General features: G+C 42.2%; 1 protein-coding gene across 4 annotated transcripts in view; it reads left to right on the top strand.

Moving 5' to 3' along the window:
* ZNF609 (zinc finger protein 609) overlaps positions 1-19014 on the top strand; it is a 213386-nt gene that overhangs the window by 28048 nt on the left and 166324 nt on the right. For 2 of the 4 annotated variants that reach the window (XM_045899874.3, XM_045899873.3), the window contains exon 2: positions 2380-3253. The exons of 1 other annotated variant lie outside the window; for it this stretch is intronic. In XM_045899874.3, coding sequence (XP_045755830.1) covers positions 2507-3253 — 747 coding nt within the window. In that variant the 5' untranslated portion in view covers positions 2380-2506. The remainder of the gene's footprint in view (positions 1-2379; positions 3254-19014) is intronic. One more of the 4 variants, XM_045899875.3, reaches the window with a different exon arrangement.

Raw genomic sequence — 19014 nt, 5'->3', positions numbered from 1 at the left:
GCATACGTCATTTATCCTGCTCCCTATGACAGGTCAGCCAGTATAGTAAAGTGAGAACTGTCATAAGCTCTCTGAGCACTATCATTTTTATGTACTTTATATTCTTTCCCCCAGAATCTCTCTTCCATCATAGTCTTGTTTTCTAGAGGAAGGTTGTATTTGTTTGTTTTGTTTTGTAGAGGAAAGTCTTTTGAAAGTTTTGTTTTTCCAAGGTTAAACAAACATAGGGTTGTTTTAATGGTTAAATTACATACTGATAGTGCAGCTTGGAAGGAAAGTGGGTGAGTCTTAAGTGAATGTGAACGTGTTATGTTCTAAGCCTTGCCACACAGTTGCAAAGATTGCAGAGGTAATAGATTATGATGTTGGAAAGAACCATGCTTTAATGATGCACTATAGTGCAGATTCAGTTGGCATTCCCTTTTCTAGAAATGCTCACTGTCCCTCATAATAGAATTATTTCTAGTACCATTTTCCACTGCCTTATTTATTCACTGCTATATTCCCATCACCTAGCACATAGTAGGTAATAAATACAATTTTTTTTGAATGAATGAACAAAGATAATATTTACTGGAGGCCAAGTCTTCTTCGGTGGTATTGAGAATTCCAAACATTTCAACAAAAATTTCTTTAAAATTCTAGATATTTGGGGCGCCTAGGTAGCTCAGTCGGTTAAACGTCTGCCTTCAGCTCAGATCATGATACCAGGATCCTGGGATCAAGCCCTATGTCAGGTTTCCTGCTTAGCAGGGAGTCTGCTTCTCCCTCCCGGCCCCCCACTCATGCTGTCTCTCTCTGTCTCTGTCGAATAAAGTAAATCTTTAAAATAAATAAATAAAATTCTAGCTATTTTCAGAGGTATCATTTCACTGACTTCAGGGATAATGTTTCCTTTACCTTATGGGTGACATTTTTTCATAGTTCCTACATCAACCCCCCCCCCCCCATTTGCTCTTCCTTTTATGAAGTAAGGTCTCTGTAGACTCGATGCCAGCAATAGTTGTTCCTAATGGTACTAAGCTCTCTACTTGTGTAAAGGATGTATTTTCTTCTATATCTACAGCTAAATGGCAAATCAGTGTGCACAGCTTTCTCTCTTAAATCCCAGTTCCTAGCAAGCATTTCCTTGGGACAGCTCTGCTATCTTGGGATGATGTCTTCTCTTGTAACTGCACCCTGGTTCTTTGATACTGTCTTGAGAGAGGAGGTGGAAAAGTACAATTGGTCTTGTCTCTGTTTGCCTTTTGCTCTGTTATGAGCGTTCGTTTCTAAATGGATATAGAAAGATGGTAGACAGGAGTGAGCAAGAACAGAACTCTTTCACTTTGTCATAAAGTAATACATGGATGGTATTTGTTGGCTGCCAGGTTTTCTAGATGGTACACTCCCGAAGTCTCGAGGCAGGAGACTGGTGTGTTATAAATTGTCTCCCTCCCCCAACCCCCCTTTTTTAGCCAATCTCTGTTTCATGTGGTGAGGCCTTGGTATTTGTCAATACTATGCCACCAATCTTATGTAAAAATGTGAAGAATTATTTCACACTCTGCTTTTAGGGGTTTTAGTAGTGTTCAGTCAGGGTAAAATTTTTTCGTGTGTGTTTATGTGTGTGTGTCTTCATAGATATTTTAGTGGGACGTGGGAAAGGCTACACTGCATTACCCTCTTCGGACATAATTTGAAACGTTGAGTTGAATAAGGCTTACTTAACTGAAATTAAGCTGATTAATTGAGTCCTCTCTGAGGATTGTCTTCTTTAGCTACAGTATTTGTTCTCTATCCTAATGTTATATTTTTCCTAGTTCTGCTTGCTTTTTCTCTTTCACTCTTATCCATAATAAGATCCACCCCCCCCCCCCCCCCCCCCGCCAAACAGTAGAATGACAAGGCATCCTTATTGTTGGTAGGGATAGGCCCTGTTAATAGAGGGCTTTTACAGCCTTTGCAAGTCCATGTTCTGAGTCTCTGATAATTCAAGAAGAAGCAAGGAGAAAGGGGGTTTGAGTAAAGTTGTGCTAGAGCTTGAGTCTGTTATGTGCCAGGGCCTGTGTTGATTGAGGGAGGATTGCCAGCTGGCAGTGATAGTAGAAATAAGTCTCTGGGGAATGGGAAACTAACTCTAGAGGATTCCTAGTTAAGACTTATACAGAATCTCCGGGCATTTGGAAATACTGTACTCTCCCCTGGGGAGATGGAGCGGGAATTAACTTTTCCCTGGTCCAATGTGACTTGGTTAGAAATACAATTGAACCTGTTTGTCTTGTCCATTGTGATGTGATAGCCTCCTAGGAACAGTCTGTTTTGTGTGGGAGTTTATTTCAGGCTGTCTCCTTGCCTGTATTGTTTCCTTTAACAGTTCTTTAAATTTTCTTTTTCCAGCAATGATGTTGTCCACTGGGCATGTACTGACCAATGTGGCAGGTCTGAGAACATAGCTGAAGCTGAAAATAGGAAAGCTGGGGGCAAGGAAGAGCCTTGAATCTTGAGGTGGGACGTTGACTCTAAGATGTCCTTGAGCAGTGGAGCCTCCGGAGGGAAAGGAGTGGATGCAAACCCGGTTGAGACATACGACAGTGGGGATGAATGGGACATTGGAGTAGGGAATCTCATCATTGACCTGGACGCCGATCTGGAAAAGGACCAGCAGAAACTGGAAATGTCAGGCTCAAAGGAGGTGGGGATACCGGCTCCCAATGCTGTGGCCACACTACCAGACAACATCAAGTTTGTGACCCCAGTGCCAGGTCCTCAAGGGAAGGAAGGCAAATCAAAATCCAAAAGGAATAAGAGTGGCAAAGACACTAGCAAACCCACTCCAGGGACTTCCCTGTTCACTCCAAGTGAGGGGGCAGCTAGCAAGAAAGAGGTGCAGGGACGCTCAGGAGATGGTGCCAATGCAGGAAGCCTGGTTGCTGCTATTGCTCCCAAGGGCTCAGAGAAGGCGGCTAAGGCATCCCGCAGTGTAGCCGGCTCCAAAAAGGAGAAGGAGAACAGCTCATCTAAGAGCAAGAAGGAGAGAAGCGAAGGAGTGGGGACTTGTTCAGAAAAGGATCCTGGGGTCCTCCAGCCAGTTCCCCTGGGAGGACGGGGTGGTCAGTATGATGGAAGTGCAGGGGTGGATACAGGAGCTGTGGAGCCACTTGGGAGTATAGCTATTGAGCCTGGGGCAGCGCTCAATCCTTTGGGAGCTAAACCGGAGCCAGAGGAAGGGGAGAATGAGTGTCGCCCGCTAAAGAAAGTCAAGTCTGAAAAGGTAAGAGGTGGCCAGATCTGGCTGCCTACTGCCAGTCAGAACTGCCCTGGACTAACCACTAAATGCTTTGTGCACTCTGTGGGAGGCTCATTAGTTTGTGGGTAATGACCAATTATAAGGTCAGAGCAGCTGGTAATGATAATGTGGTTTTGTTCCAAATTAGGGGATTCTCTGTAGATTCATTAACAGCAGGCCTGGCCATTTTGGAGAATATCTATTGTTGGGGGCAGCTACTTGGTAGAATGAATTTTCTCTTAAGTCAAGTTGAGAACCTGCCACCTTGTCCTTGTCCCACCCTCAGACACTTGTTGCTGGAGACTGGCATCAACCTTTACGTGGTCCCCAGCTTGCTGGTATTTCATCCTCAGAGTCATTGATAAACTTTATAAGTTGATGATAGGCTTTCGGTTGAGTGTTGTTTTTAATGGAATAAATGGTGCTGCTGGGTTTCTGGAAGAGAAAAGGTTAAATAAGTTTCATGGTATGATATCTACCAAGTGTTCTATTGGTGGCTACCAAGGAGCAAAGGGGCAGGTAAATAAGGGAGCAAGAGGTACTGACTGTACTAAGAGGTACTTAATCATAAGGCCTTATGAGTTAGTGCTGTGGCTATGCATGTTTGGCCTTGAAAGAGATTCTTTGGCCATTAAAGGTATAGTTCTTGGCCACGTATCTACCTCAAATATTGGTAATCACAGTGTCCTGGTGGTTTAATAGCTGCCAAACTGTGTAATGATACCTTACCTTGTGCTTGAGTTGAAAGGACAGGTGCTTGCAGCCCCAGGAGGGGCTCTCCTCCTCTGGGAAGATGATCTTAGTTCATGTCTCAGGAAATAGAGCTTGCAGGGCTGGAGCAGAGTAGGTGCGAGTCTAGGGTCAGCTCAGGCTGCCTTAAACTTCAGCAGCTTACAATTTCCTGCAAAAGCGGCTGGCCTGGTGATGAGCTCTTCATTGGCTCTTGATTTTTCCGCTGTTTTGCTCACCCCATGCTTTCAGCTGATCCCAGCAGATGCAGTATAAATTGGTTTCTCTGTAATTACATCAGCTGCAACAGGGAATACCTATTTCCATATGTAAGTGTTAATAAATAGAGGCTGCATGTGTATGTTTGTGTGGTGGTGCCCTCTCCGTGCCTGGATTCCAGTGGTAGGCTGTGCTGTCTTTGCTGTAGGTATTTTGGTCTTTGCCTCCAGCACATCTGTAGCTCTTAGCAACATCTGGGCTTCCCTGGTAACAGGGCTGTGAATTTTCTTCCACTAATAACACAATGGTTCATTCCCTTTCACCAGTGGCAGCTGCCAGAGAGAAACTGCCTGTGTTTAGGTGACAGATGCTATAGTCCACCTCAGCAGCATCAAGTTCCAGCTGGCTACTGGCATGGCTCATCCTGTGCTGGCTGTGATTTACCATTTTCTCTGGGGTGCAGATGGGTAATACTGTTTTAAAGAGGCCTAGGAGTACCAGGAGTTCTTGCTTCTGTTCCAGGCCCATTAGACTGTTCCCTACATCTGGCTGCAATAAACTCTTGCCATATATCCATGTTCATAATCACTGTACTTCCTGTGCTGAAAAGTGGCCACTTTTTTAAAAAAGATTTATTTATTTATTTGACAGAGCATGCACGCACATGCATGCATGCACAAGCAGGGGGAGTGGCAGGGAAAGGGAGAAGCAGGCTCACCTCGGAGCAGGGACCCCGATGCAGGGCTCTATCCCAGGACCCTGGGATCATGACCTGAGCTGAAGGCAGACGCCCAACTGACTGAGCCACTCAGGCACACTGAAAAGTGGCCACTTCTGAGAGTGGACTTCATTTTCTTTTCTGTTTAGAACTCTTGACTCATGTCACAGTCTTGTTGGCCCAGTAGTCATCTGCAGGTGAAAGGATTAATGATGCTGAGCTTCATGCTGGATTTACATCTAAATGTCCATGATAGTCTCCAACAGAGTAGCAAATGGAACCTGTTTGTTTGTTTGTTTTAAGATTTTATTTATTTATTTGACAGAGGGGCAGGGAGAGAGGGAACACAAGCAGGGGGAGCAGCAGAGGGAGAAGCAGGCTTCCCACAGAGCAGGGAGCCCGACGCGGGCTCGATCCCAGGACTCTGGGATCATGACCTGAGCTGAAGGCAGACGCTTAACGACTGAGCCACCCAGACACCACTGGAACCTGTTTTCTCTTAGAGGTCCCGTGACCAGTTGAGTGGTTGCCCTTCAGATTATAATTGGGCTGAAAGATGCAGTGTATTCAGCTAAGAAAGCACCTTGGTGCCAGGGAGGTTTGCCCCTTCATAATGTAGCTGTGGTATATAAGCCTTGTCTCCCAAGGAGACTGACAGTGGGGCAATGGAATGAGAGAGAAAAGGGAGAGAGACTGCTTCAGTTTTTGGAAGAAAGATAAAATTGCTGGGAGGTACTTTTAGAAGCAGAAAGTTGCTGTGCAGTTTGATGTTACTGTAAGCCAAAACGTGGTTTCTCAGTTCCTTTCCCTATTCCCTCAGCCCTTTTGAACAGTCTGGTTCTGGGGGTGCTTTTCCATAAAGCCTTTGATCATTGAAATAATTATTTAAATAAATGTTAGGAAGTTGCTAGGAGATGAAAACACTGCAGGGAGAGAGTGTTTCTAGAATGGGAGGAGGGGAAGACTTAAGGGAAGAGAAGGCTAGAATTCTTACAGCAGATCAGCCTTTGGGAAACAAGGACTCCAGAGTTTAGAGTATAACAGGGGCTCAGTGATGATAAGGATTATAGCTTATATGCTAAGTCTTTGAAAACTTTTAAGATTTTCTCTCTTAGATATGGGCTTGCCTATGCCTTAATTGGTTTGGAATGTTCCTTCTATGTGGGGACAACCAACAGAACTAAAACAGCAAAACATGTTTTGATATAATCTGGGAATTATATACCCTGAGCTGGGAGCTATCATGAAGAAAGAAAACTCATAAAATTTGGGAAGCGTCTTGACTGATGTCTCCCCCTAACCATGTCCGCCTACCCTCCCCACCCCTCACCACCTTGGAAACAGGGAAGAAGACAAATAGAGTTTGTGGTGTAGGGTAGAATTGTCACATGTCTACCACTAGCTAATGAGGGAGATTTGAGTATTCAAATTATCCACCTCAGGACCTTCTTTCTCATCAAGGTAAGTATCTCAGGCTATGGCTGAGGGAATTTCCTATTAGCCAAGAATGTGGATTTCCCTTCATGGGATCCTGCTTAGGCTCCACCACACCTTTCTCTGGAAGGGCTCACTGTGCTGTCTCCCAGAGTTGTAGGAGAGACCAGAATGGCTCTTAGCAACTGCTGCTGCCCTGAATTGTTATTGAACACTCCTGCTCATACTTCCTGCCAGCTAAAGAGATGGGGGAGGGAATGTTGAGGAATAAACAAGACAGAGCCTTTAGGCTCCTGCCTGTTCCCTTGCCTTTGGTTTGATTGATAGATTGTTAAGTTAGGGATGGAAGGGGAGGAAGGGTTCCTGCCTGAATGTTCCAAGCTTAGAGCTTAGTGCTTGCATTGCCACTCTGACAGGCAAGAAAAAAAAGAATTTACAAACTACAGAAGTCAGTGATGTATCTGTGCTGAGTCTGTCCCGCAGTACAGACTCTTGTCAGAATCAGGGCTTATACCAGGAATTTAAGGTGAGACTCATTTTTTTCAAATCATATAAAGTAACCAGTAGGCTCTAGTGGCTAAAGGATCTAGAGGTTTGCAACCAGAAGCTCCCCTGGCCTCTTTAGGTGCTGTTTTTGATCTTGCAAGGTAGAACAGTCTGCACTCCTGTTTTGGGTCTCAGCTTCTGCTACTCTCAGACTGCTACATATATTACCACTTCCCCCCTTACTTTAGGATACAAAAAAAGAAATGAAAAAAAAAACACCATTAAGTGTGCTCTTTGCTCTTTCACCTTCTGATCATGCTTGCTATCATATCCTGTGTTCTAAGAGCATCTTCCTTTGCCCTTGGTTTTGTTTTCCTGCCCTAGTTTATGCCTTCCAGCTCAGTTCTCTCGTGTTAAATCCCTCATTGCCCAACCAAGGTCGGGTCTTTTTTTCCTTCTGATTCAAGGCTTTCTCTCTTAAAGCTTCCTCCTTCACTAGCTGTTCTTTCTCAGCTATTGATGGCATAGCAGTCAGCCATGCTTCCTGAAGCCAAGTGCCCTCAAGCATTTTCCTACATGGAAAAAATTAAAAAGAAATTGATATTTATGTGGGACAGAGATGCAACAGAGCCTGAGCTTAATTTATTTTTTCTTCAGTAGCTCTGTTTTCCATCTGGGTGTTGTAATTCAAGGAGGTCCCACAGAAAAATTATCTTGTCCAATCTCCTCATTTTATGGAAGGAGAAACTAAGACCAGGGAGGTCATGTGACTTGCCTAGGCTTTCATAGGTAGTCAGTAGCAAAGTCAGGCTTAGACACCAGGTTTTTGGTGACCAAGTTCTTATGGCATATTGTTCTTCTGGGGTATTTAAAAAGTCTTCAACTGTTATGAGGGATTCTTTGTTTTCCCATTCTAAAAACTACCTTAGAAACATTGGATGTAAATTCTCAGATACTCTTGAAACTGTTTTCATTGTTTTTCATACTGATTTTAACGTTGTAGATGCTTAATAAACAAAGGATCCTTGAGTTTAGATTTCCTTGGTATGATGAAGATGTTTGCAAAGAACTATTTACAGCTGGTGTTAAACCTATCCTGTTATCCTGTTAAATATAAAGAGGGAAAGTTACTTTTAAACTGCTACTTTGAGCTTGGTTTTGTGTGTGTCTGTGTGTTTTCTGGAATATTGCATTCAGATTTCCATTGTAAGCGTTGAGGCATTGCCATTTCTTTGCAATTGCAGGTAAGAGAACAAACCTTTTTGCTTCTTGGACATATCACTAGTAGGCAGATCTTAAATGTATTGTGGATATTAACTGTTTTATAAAGACGATATATACTGTTGAATACCATTTATTCAGTACATTAACTGAGTGCATTTTATTTTTATTTAAAAAATTTAATTGAGATATAGTTGACAATTGAGTGCATTTTAGATTCCAGGTATTGTGCTTGGTGCTTGGTATGTACTAGTGAATAAAACAGAGAAGTTTCCTGCTCTTTGGACCTTACAGTTTACCATCTACAGTAGAGTCCCTAAAAGTGTGGCCCATAAAACCATGTGTATCATATCACCTGAGTGTCAAAATGCAGATTCTTGACCCTACGCCAGTTCTGCTAAGTAAGTTTTAGGAGTGGTGGCCCAAAAATCTGCCAGAAGTCTCTCCAGATAATTGCTATATACTTTAACATTTGAAAACCATGACAGATTTTCTTTTTAAGGTGAGAATTGGGAACCACTTCTGACATAAAACACTAGCTTTTTTTCTAAACTTAAATTTCACATCAGCTTTTATCTATAACTTAGTGGTTAAGAGTATAAACTCTGGAGCCAGACTACCTGGTTTGTATTGCAGCTTTGCCACTTATTATTATTATTTTTTTAAGATTTTATTTATTTGACAGAGAGAGACACAGCAAGAGAGGGAACACAAGCAGGGGGAGTGGGAGAGGGAGAAGCAGGCTTCCCGCAGAGCAGGGAGCCCGATGTGGGGCTCGATCCCAGGACCCTGGAACCATGACCTGAGTGGAAGGCAGACACTTAATGACTGAGCCACCCAGGCACCCCGCAGCTTTGCCACTTATTAACTGAGTGATCTTGAGCAAGTTACTTAACTGCTCTCAGTTTTTTCAACTGCGAAATGAGGAAAATAATAGTTCCTACATTGGGTTGTTAAGAGATTAAATTAGTTAATGCATATAAAACACTTTGAACAGTGTGTGGCATTCAGTAGGAAGCATTCAGTAAATATTAGAAAGAGAGAAAAACGTGATTTAAGTTAAAATATGTCTCAGTCTCCCCTAGGCAATAATGGGCTGAAATATAACCACATTCCACCTATATAGGAAGCCCAGTATAAATAGATAAACATGTTGGCTAAGATTTTGAGCACTGTGCTCAGAAGAAGATCCAAACCTGGGTTGGGAAATTTTCATGCTGGTAATGGGTTCTAAAGGTCCTGATATTTATAGTGGGGATTGGAGAAGGGGAGAGACCGAAAATTGGCTTTAAAAGATCTTGACGTAGCCTGTTGAATTTCACATTTCATATAAATTGAGTTTCCTTTCTGGCCATATCCCTGATGTGGGGTTGGGTATGTTGGATAGATGTTATTGTGGGTTTGCCAGCCTGTGCAATCTCGTGTATGCTGGAAGAGCACTAAATGCTTTTTGTTTCTACACAAGAGTGCATGGAAAATCTAAGTCCCAGTTCTTAATCTTCCTCCCCCAGTGCGAACTTGTATTTTTGCCATTTGGGTATAAGAGCTTTTACCAGCAGAGCTCATCCAGGGAGGCAGCAGGGCTTGGGCTTTCAGGCTGGAGGTGGCAGTAACATACACAGCTGAGATCCTGCCACTGCTGGCTGGCTGAGCCCTCCTCTCTGTGGTTTTCACTCTTCAAGCCATGCTTGAGTAACCCGCCTCCAGAGCTGCTGACAGGGCTGTGTTCAGAGGCCTTGGAAATTACACTGTTCATTTCCTTATCATCCCCTGACCTGCAGTGCAGAGCTTCTGGTGTAGGAACAAGGCAGAAAAAAATCCAGACGGCTCCCAGCCAGCATGTGTCAAGGGCTACAAAGAAGGAAATTGGACTTGCTCACTTCAAAACTGTGGGGTTAGGCTTTGATTTTTGGTTCCTGCTGAGAGTTATTTGTGTGTGTGCGCATGTTCTATCTCTGTATATATGTATAGAATGAGTCTGTGCATGGCAGAGCTGTAGAGGAGGAGCATCTGAAAGTAGAGAGCAGAGGGAAGATTGCTTTTCTCTTTGGTTAATTTCCCAGTTGTGCCATTGGGATGGGCCTGGAAGGATTAGCATCAGGAAGGTGCCAAGCTATATTAATATTTTAAAGTATATTTCTCTTGGTACAGTTTAGTCATGGTTGACAGCACCCACCCAAGTAAGAAGCTTCCCTGGCAGGCTGAGGAGACATTTTTAACAAATCCTATGCCTGAAGTCATTCGTCCTACATGACATTGGCGTAATCAATGTTTAAGCTACTTGAGAAAGGATAGACTTTGGATCAGTCTTGCGTTAGAGAAATAGCTCTTTTGAGATGGAGGATAGTGTGACAAAAGAGAGGCAGAAGGAATTTATAGCATTTTGAGATTTTCTGTTCATAGGGCAAAATTCTGTGATATTTTTAGAACCTGTCCTCGATTTTTTTAGTATTACAAAACAATCTACCTCCTTTTTCTTTTGGCGTTTCTCTTGCCCTAGGACACCCAAAGGAAACACTTTTAGGCTGAGGAAGTAAAATGTGGATGGTGACAGGCCCTTGAGCAGAATTTTACAGTCATTCTGTTCTTAATTTTCCTCTTTTGGATTTCTACTGTTTTAATGTCACTGGTGATATTGGGGCCTTTGTAAAGTGGGGGAAAAAAAGTCTTTTAGCTTTCAGACCCTGGAGGTTTTTTTTAAGTCCTAAGTGTCTCTCTTGTTAGAAGGACTCTGTAGAGAAGTGTTTTCACATGAGATAATGATAGCTAAGGTGAGAGGGGATTACTTCCTTTTACCTTTTTATAAAGCAGTAGTCCCTGTACCAGCAGCAGCAACATCTGGGAATGTGTTAGAAATTGAAATATCAGGGGCCATCCCAGTCCCAAATCAGAAACTCTGGGGTTGAGGCCCAACAATTTGTGTTTAAACATTAGCTCTTTCTAAGACATTTTTGTTTTGTTTTGTTTTTTTAAGATTTTATTTATTTGACAGAGACATAGCGAGAGAGGGAACACAAGCAGGGGGGAGTGGGAGAGAGAGAAACAGGCTTCCTGCCGAGCAGGGAGCCCGATGTGGGGCTCGATCCCAGGACCCTGGGACCATGACCTGAGCTGAAGGCAGACACTTAACCAGGCTCCCCACATTAGCTCTTTCTTTGACCATGATACGCACCAAAGTTTGAGATCTGCTATCATAGAGCACCTTCCCCATTTATTTATTTATTTATTTATTTTAAAAGATTTTGTTTATTTGTCAGAGAGAGCGTGTGCACAAGCAGGGGGGTGTCAGGCAGAGGGAGAAGCAGGCCCCCTGGTGAGCAAGGAGCCCACTGCGGGACTCAATCCCAGGACCCTGGGATCATGACCGGAGCTGAAGGCAGACGCTTAACTGAGCCACTCAGGCATCCAGCACCTTCCCCTTTTAATAATGAGGATCAAATTGGAAAAATTGGAAGGAATACCTCAGGGTTTGGGACTTTGAGAGCAGTAGAGATATTTAAAATATTTAACTTTTCTAAGCTTCTTTTCTTTTTTTTTTTTTTTGAGATTTCTGTTTACTTGAGAGAGAGAGCACGGGTGGGGGAGAGGGGCAGAGAGAGAAAGAGAAGCAGACCTCTGCTGAGCAGAGAGCCCGACGCGGGGCTCCATCGCAGGACCCCGGTACCATGACCAGGGCCAAAGGCAGACACTTAACTGACTGGGCCATCCAGGCTCCCCTAAGCTTCTTTTCTTATCTGTAATATGGAAGTGAATAATAGTACTAACCTTATTGTGAGTTTTAGATCAGATAAAGAACATTAAGCACTCAGCACAGTGCCTAGCATGTTGTAACTACTCAATAAATGTTAGCTATTGCTAATATAATGTTATTAGCTGTGAGGTGCAAGGTCATTGTGAAATTAAGATGAAAGGATATCTTTAGAGACTTCAAAGAGTTAAGCACCTGAAGGTTTTAGAAAAGAGTGAGTTTGAGACGCCTGGGTGGCTCAGTTGGTTAAGCGACGGCCTTCGGCTCAGGTCATGATCCTGGAGTCCCTGGATCGAGTCCCACATCGGGCTCCCTGCTTAGCAGGGAGTCTGCTTCTCCCTCTGACCCTCCCCCCTCTTGTGCTCTCTCTCTCTCTCTCATTCTCTCTCAAATAAAATCTTAAAAAAAAAAAGAATGAGTTCATGATAGCTTATATTTTAACTCCTGGTTTCCAGGAAGGCTTGAGGAGAGAGAGATTGAGTCAGCATTTGGAGCCATTGAGGTCTAGAGTTATATTGTTTGATTGATTAGTTAGTTTGGAACTGTTTGTTGGACTCCTTTTGGTACAGGGCTGATCTCAGGTTGAAGAACCATGGCTCTTGGGGTGCCTGAGTGGCTCAGTTGGTTAAGCGTCTGCCTTCAGCTCAGGTCATGATTTCAGGGTTGCCCCACATCGGGCTCCCTGCTCAGCAGGGAGTCTCCTCCTTCTCCCTCTGCCTTTCTTCCCACTGCTGCTCTCTCCCTCTCTCTCTCATGCTCACTCTCCTTCCTCTCTCAAATAAATAAATAAAATCATAAAAAAAATAAAAACCATGACTCTTGCTTAACTGTTTTCCATTAAAGTCAGGTTTTTTTGGTATATATTCAGGCCTTCTGAACTGTTTTTCTAAGGATTGAAATGAATGTAACATGATTGCTTTAGTTTAGAAAGTTTTTTCCCTTTTATTAATCCTTTTTTTTTTAAAGATTTTATTTATTTATTTGACAGAGAGCGACACAGCAAGAGACGGAACACAAGCAGAGGGAGTGGGAGAGGGAGAAGCAGGCTCCCCCTGAGCAGGGAGCCCATGTGGGGCTCCATCCCAGGACCTTGGGATCATGATCTGAGCCTAAGGCAGACCTTAACGACTGAGCCACCCAGGCGCCCCTCCCTTTTGTTAATCTTTAAGGAGTACAGACTTTAGCCTTTTGAAGGAATTAGAGCTATAATCTGAACAGTGAGGAGAAGAGTGAGGATTAAGGTACTTCTTTTTGTGAACTTGTCACTAGCTGCAAGAAATAAAAAGGCAGTTCTTAGATTTTTGGTAGTGGTCAGTTTTCAACTTGAAATATTATCCATTGGAAGAGTACAGTTTGTGTGCCTGAAAAATACACTAATTGAGTATTTTTTATTTTTTTATTTAAGATTTTATTTATTTATCTGAGAAAGAGAGACACAGCAAGAGAGGGAACACAAGCAGGGGGAGTGGGAGAGGGAGAAGCAGGCTTCCCGCTGAGCAGGGAGCCCGATGCGGGGCTCGATCCCAGGACCCTGGGATCATGACCTGAGCCGAAGGCAGATGCTTAACGACTGAGCCACCCAGGCGCCCCTAATTGAGTATTTTTTAATTTGAGACCGTTGGGTTCCAGCCCTACTAGCAAATACTATATTGTATTTAAATGAGCCAGACCTGGCCATTAAATTTTTTCATGGTCTTTTTTTAAATTAAGGAATAATTGACATAATATATTAGTTTCAGGTATAAAACATGATGATTCAGTATTTGTATATATTGCAAAATGATCACCACAGTAAGTCCAGTTAACATCCATAACTACATATAGTTACAAAAGTCTTTTTCTTCTGATGAGAACTTTCAAGATTTATTCTCCTAGCTACTTTCAAATATGCAATACAATATTATTAACTATGGCCACCATGCAATACATTATTACATCCCCATGGCTTATTCATTATTACATCCCCCTGGAAATTAGTACCTTTTGACCTTTTTTACCCATTTCACCCACTCCTCATCTCAGGCAATCACCAATCTATTCTCCATATCTATGAGCTTGGGTGGTTTTTTGTTTTGTTTAATTCCACATATAGGGGTGGCTCAGTCGGTTAAGTGTCCGACTTCTGGGTTCAGCTCAGGTCATGATCTCGGGGTCGTGGGATTGAGCCATGCATTGGGCTCTGCACTGAGCATGGAGCCTGCTTAAGAGTGTCTCTCTCCCGGGTGCCTGGGTGGCTTAGTTGGTTAAGCGACTGCCTTCGGCTCAGGTCATGATCCCAGAGTCCTGGGATCGAGTCCCACATTGGGCTCCCTGCTCTGCTCGAGGCCTGCTTCTCCCTCTGACCCTATCCCCTCTCATGCTGTTTCTCTCTCTCAAATAAATAAATAAATAAAATCTTTAAAAAAAAAAAAAGAGTGTCTCTCTCCCTCTCCCTCTTCCCAACACCTGCCCCCCCACCCTCGCACATGCGCGCACAGTTTGAGGAAACTGTTTTCCATAGTGGCTGCACCAGTTTACATTCCCACCAATATAGTGCACAAGGGCTTCTTCTCCACATCCTCACCAATACTTATTTCTTACCTTTTTAATAATAGCTATTCTAACAGGTGTGAAGTCATACCTTATTGAGGTTTTGATTTGCATTTCCCTGATGATTAGTGACATTGGACATCTTTTCATGTACCTCTTGGCCATCTGTATGTCTTCTGTTGGCCTCCATCTTTGTTAATGGGTTCTTTTCATCATAAAAAGTTTTTTATAAACTGGTTCCCAGCCCACTCAACTCAGAGTTGATATTTCCTATCAGATACATTTCTTTAGAAGTTAAGTACTTAACTCTGCACTGAATTAATCCTTAGTGAAAGGTACGGAGAGTATTGTAGAAAGGAGGTGTAAATATTCATCATACACCAAGCAAAGTAATGTGAGTTTAGAGAAATTAATATTCAAGTTGAAGAGTTTCTTAGTGTGGAGGCTTCTCAACTGGAGGTGCAGAATCAATTTGGAGCTTCTACAAAAGTAAAAGTGCCCTACTGAAGTAAAATCTTTAGGACTGGGGACTCCAAGCATGTACATATTTTTTAAAATTTTGACAGACGCTTTTCATGTACCTCTTGGTTAAAAACCACTATCATTGTGGAAGTTGTCCTTGTTTTTTTGCCATTTCCAGATAGAGCTATGCACTACACTTTAGGTATCATCTGATTCTCAAGTTTCTCAACACGCTCAAGATTCTCCTCCAACTCTCCTTTTTCATTTCTCACTCATTGTGTGGGGGTCAGTCATTTCAGAATACAGCTCTAATGAATCTGATTTCTTGTTACCCCCTTAATTAGGAGAATTCCTGAATTTCTGATAGTTATAGTTGTTAAAGGAGGACATCCATATCAGTGTTACTGATTCAATTTTAAATTATTGTTCCAGAATTTTTAAGTCAAATCTGAGCAAGGATCTTTTTTCAAAAAATATTTTATTTATTTATTTAAGAGAGCGCAAGTGAGCAGAGGGAGGGGCAGAGGGAGAAGCAGATTCCCTGCTGAGCACAGAGTTGGATGTGGGGCTCCATCTCAGTACCCCGAGACCATGACCCGTGCTGAAGGCAGATGCTTAACCGACTAAGCCACCCAGGCGCCCAAAATTTGAGCAAAGTTCTTATGACTAGATATATTTGCCATATAGGCAACTTGTGATTTTTTTTTAGATTTTATTTATTTATTTGACAGAGAGAGACACAGTGAGAGAGGGAACACAAGCAGGAGGAGTGGGAGAGGAAGAAGCAGGCTTCCCGCAGAGCAGGGAGCCCAATGTGGGGCTCAATCCCAGGACCCTGGGTTCATGACTTGAGCCCAAGGCAGACGCTTAACCGACTGAGCCACCCAGGCGCCCCTATTGATCTATACTTTTGATGGATCTCTTTAGGTTTTGGAGTATTTCAAATATACACACCACTGAATAGGAAGAGAAAAAATGGCAAATGTGGGGAAGAAGTCATCATACAATGTGACTACACATTTATATACACCATATTAGACTAGATCTTAAATCCGTCAGTATGCAGATTCTTAAACATCTGGTGGAGAGTCTGTTTTAGATAAAATATGCCATAAGGCATTTTTCATTTTGCTTATACATACGTGCTTGAGAATGTGGAGACTTGAAATCAAACAAGCTGATTGCTTATTACAATTTCAGAAAGAGGCTGAGAAATTTTTTCATTTTTGTTTGCGTCTGGTATCTTTCCTATCCTTTCCCATCCCTAACAGGGATCAGGTTCTAAAGTCAGGGTATGAACCACTTAGTTAGAAAATACTTTTGAGGGCGCCTGGGTGGCTCAGTTGGTTAAGTGACTGCCTTCGGCTCAGGTCATGATCCTGGAGTCCCGGGGTCGAGTCCCGCATTGGGCTCCCTGCTCAGCAGGGAGTCTGCTTCTCCCTCTAACCCTCCTCCCTGTCATGCTCTCTGTCTCTCATTCTCTCTCTCTCAAATAAATAAATAAAATCTTTAAAAAAAAAAAAAAGAAAAGAAAATACATTTGAAAATTACTTAGGATGTCCCCATGTTGGAGATTGACATACTGGCTTCATAAATTCAACACAATTTTTTCTCCAGCATTGAAACAAACCATTGTTTTTTCAGTTTGAGGTCTCATGTAAAATCTGGCTTGTGTTTAAGGACTGTATTGATGAAAAATATGTATTTGTAAATACTAGAGTTCCCCTGACCTTGGCTAAATACACAGTGAGAGGCACATGGGATTGGAAACCAGATAAGTGAACATACAGTTCAAGTCTCCCATCTCTGGCTCCCTGCAGAGTCTATACTCAATGAGTGGAATAACTGTGAGGCCCAAACCATTCAAATTGTTCTTTTCTTTTTATTGCCAGCAACATATAGTTTATGTGATTATGTTAAATGTATATATCCAGTTATCTATTTAGTATACAAAGGTATTTTATGACAAAGGAAATCTTGGGGTGCAGATTTTCTCTATAGTGGAAATTTATAGATCCTTGGATTGAACTGAGCTTAATATAATTAATATTCTTTTGTAGCATTTACTTTTCAAGTCCAACTTTAATGTTCCTCACAATAACCACAAATTCTTTCTCTTTTAGGCTCCTTGGTCTTGTATATGGTAGCCTCAGGTCTTACCCTTGAGTGAAACAAGGGTCATCCTAGAGGCAAAATGAAGAACAGGGCTGTTCTCCTCTTACCAACATAAATATCCCTGAGCCTCGTGTCTCTTAGGCTTAGTGCCTTTGGTCTCTGAATTACTCTTCAGTTTCTATCCTTTTCTGACTTTCAGCTAGAATCTAACCATACCTTTTTTTTTTTTTTTAAATCCTGTTGTTTTAATTCTTTTTTGTTATTTCTGAGGCTCTTAAGTTTGTTATTGGTCCGGTCTTAACCAAGTGGGATTATATTTAGTTATACAGATTTAGAGAGGTCTTTTCTTCTTCCTCCTCCCCTACTGAAAATAATTAAGCAGGAGAAGGTAACCATGTTTTATGTTCTACATGGGCATTCATTGGACTCTGGGCACAACATTGGTTTTATCAAGAAAACCACTGTACTATTTACAATGAGGTTTTACTCATTCTTTGAAATTGCTATTAAACTGCTTAGCTACTGCTTAGAGATGGCACTGCTGTGAATAGTATACCTTATTTGAAAGCTTGGTGCCAGTGCTATGCTTTTAGCTGTGTACTGGTGGCACCTCTTAGAACGTTGCACCTGCCCTAAAGACAGGATGAACAGAAGTTTTCCTGTTGAAGAACTAAGTAAAAATGATTCTTAAAAAAAGATTCTGGGTGTAGGCCAAGAAACATCACTGAGGAAGAAGAGAAGTATAGTTTGCTTCTCCCTGGGAAGCAGTTTGGGCAGGGCAAAACTCCCAGAAATGGACATTCTAAGCTTACTGACTTGGGAAGCTCTGGGTTTTTGCCCCTCAGCCTTTGTGAAATGGAGCTTCTTTTCAGAAGGAGGGATAGGGATGGGACAGACTTAAAGGCTTAAAATAATGCTACTTTCCAACCCTCTAATCACTCCCTTAGAACTAAACAGGAGGTGTCCTCAGATACCTCACAGAGGCAAAGATTGACTATTACTTAGGACCCAAGTTAGATAGGATTGTCCCTAGCTTCTGCTGGATTAGTGACCTGAAGTGGCAGAGAAAAGTGTGGGAAGATAGTTGGAAAATAATACAATGACATTTTTATATCTGAAAAATTTTCAGATTTTTCATTTGTTTTTATTTCCTAGTCACATTGCATCCTCCATTTCATATCTAATAACCAAAATCAGGAGGAAAGGGCCAGGCAAATCCACTTTAATCCTTCCCATTCCCTTGTCCCCATAGAGCTTTGATACTGGTGAAAGCTTGTCCAAATGAACTGGTGACAGCCTGAGAAGTATGTTTGGAAGATAGTGGCAGCGAAGAGATAGTGGGGTTGTGTTTTGTGATGTGGGGAGTGAGTGCTTGAATATAAACTTTGATGGTTTGTTTTTACTTTTATTTATTTTTCTTTTTTTTTTTTTTTTTTTTTTTTTTTTTTTTTTTTTTAAAGATTTTATTTATTTATTTATTTGAGAGAGAGAGAATGAGAGACAGCATGAGAGGGAGGAGGGTCAGAGGGAGAAGCAGACTCCCCACGGAGCAGGGAGCCCGATGCGGGACTTGATCCTGGGACTCCAGGATCATGACCTGAGCTGAAGGCAGTCGCTTTAACCAACTGAGCCACCCAGGCACCCCTATTTATTTTTCTAACTAAAGGTTTTATTTATTTATTTTAGAGAGAGGGAGAGAGTGCTATCAGGGGGAAGAGCAGAGGGAGAGAGAGTAGGAAAGAATCTCAAGTAGACTCTGCGCTGAGTGTGGAGCCCAATGTGGGGCTCAGTCCCACAACCCTGAGATCATGAACTGAGCCAAAATCAAGAGAGGCTCAACCAACTGAGCCACCCAGGCACCCCTGTTTTTATTTTTAACAAAAACAAACTAATCGTAGTACTTTGCACTTGCTATTGATAAAACAATGGCAAATGACTGGTCTATCTTTAGAAATGGTTTTGACTAGGGATTTGAGATTAGGGTAGATTAGGAGTTGATAGCAAGTGATGGTGTCTTTGGTCTAAATAATACCTCCCAAGAAACAAGCAGTACTTTTTTTTTTTTAAGATTTTATTTATTTGATA

This window comes from Mirounga angustirostris, unplaced genomic scaffold (assembly GCF_029215605.1).
Source record: "Mirounga angustirostris isolate CCGP_5_RB_7025 unplaced genomic scaffold, mMirAng1.0.hap1 SCAF_9, whole genome shotgun sequence".
Classification (NCBI taxonomy): Eukaryota; Metazoa; Chordata; class Mammalia; order Carnivora; family Phocidae; genus Mirounga; species Mirounga angustirostris.
This window is presented reverse-complemented; position numbering and strand designations above follow the sequence as displayed.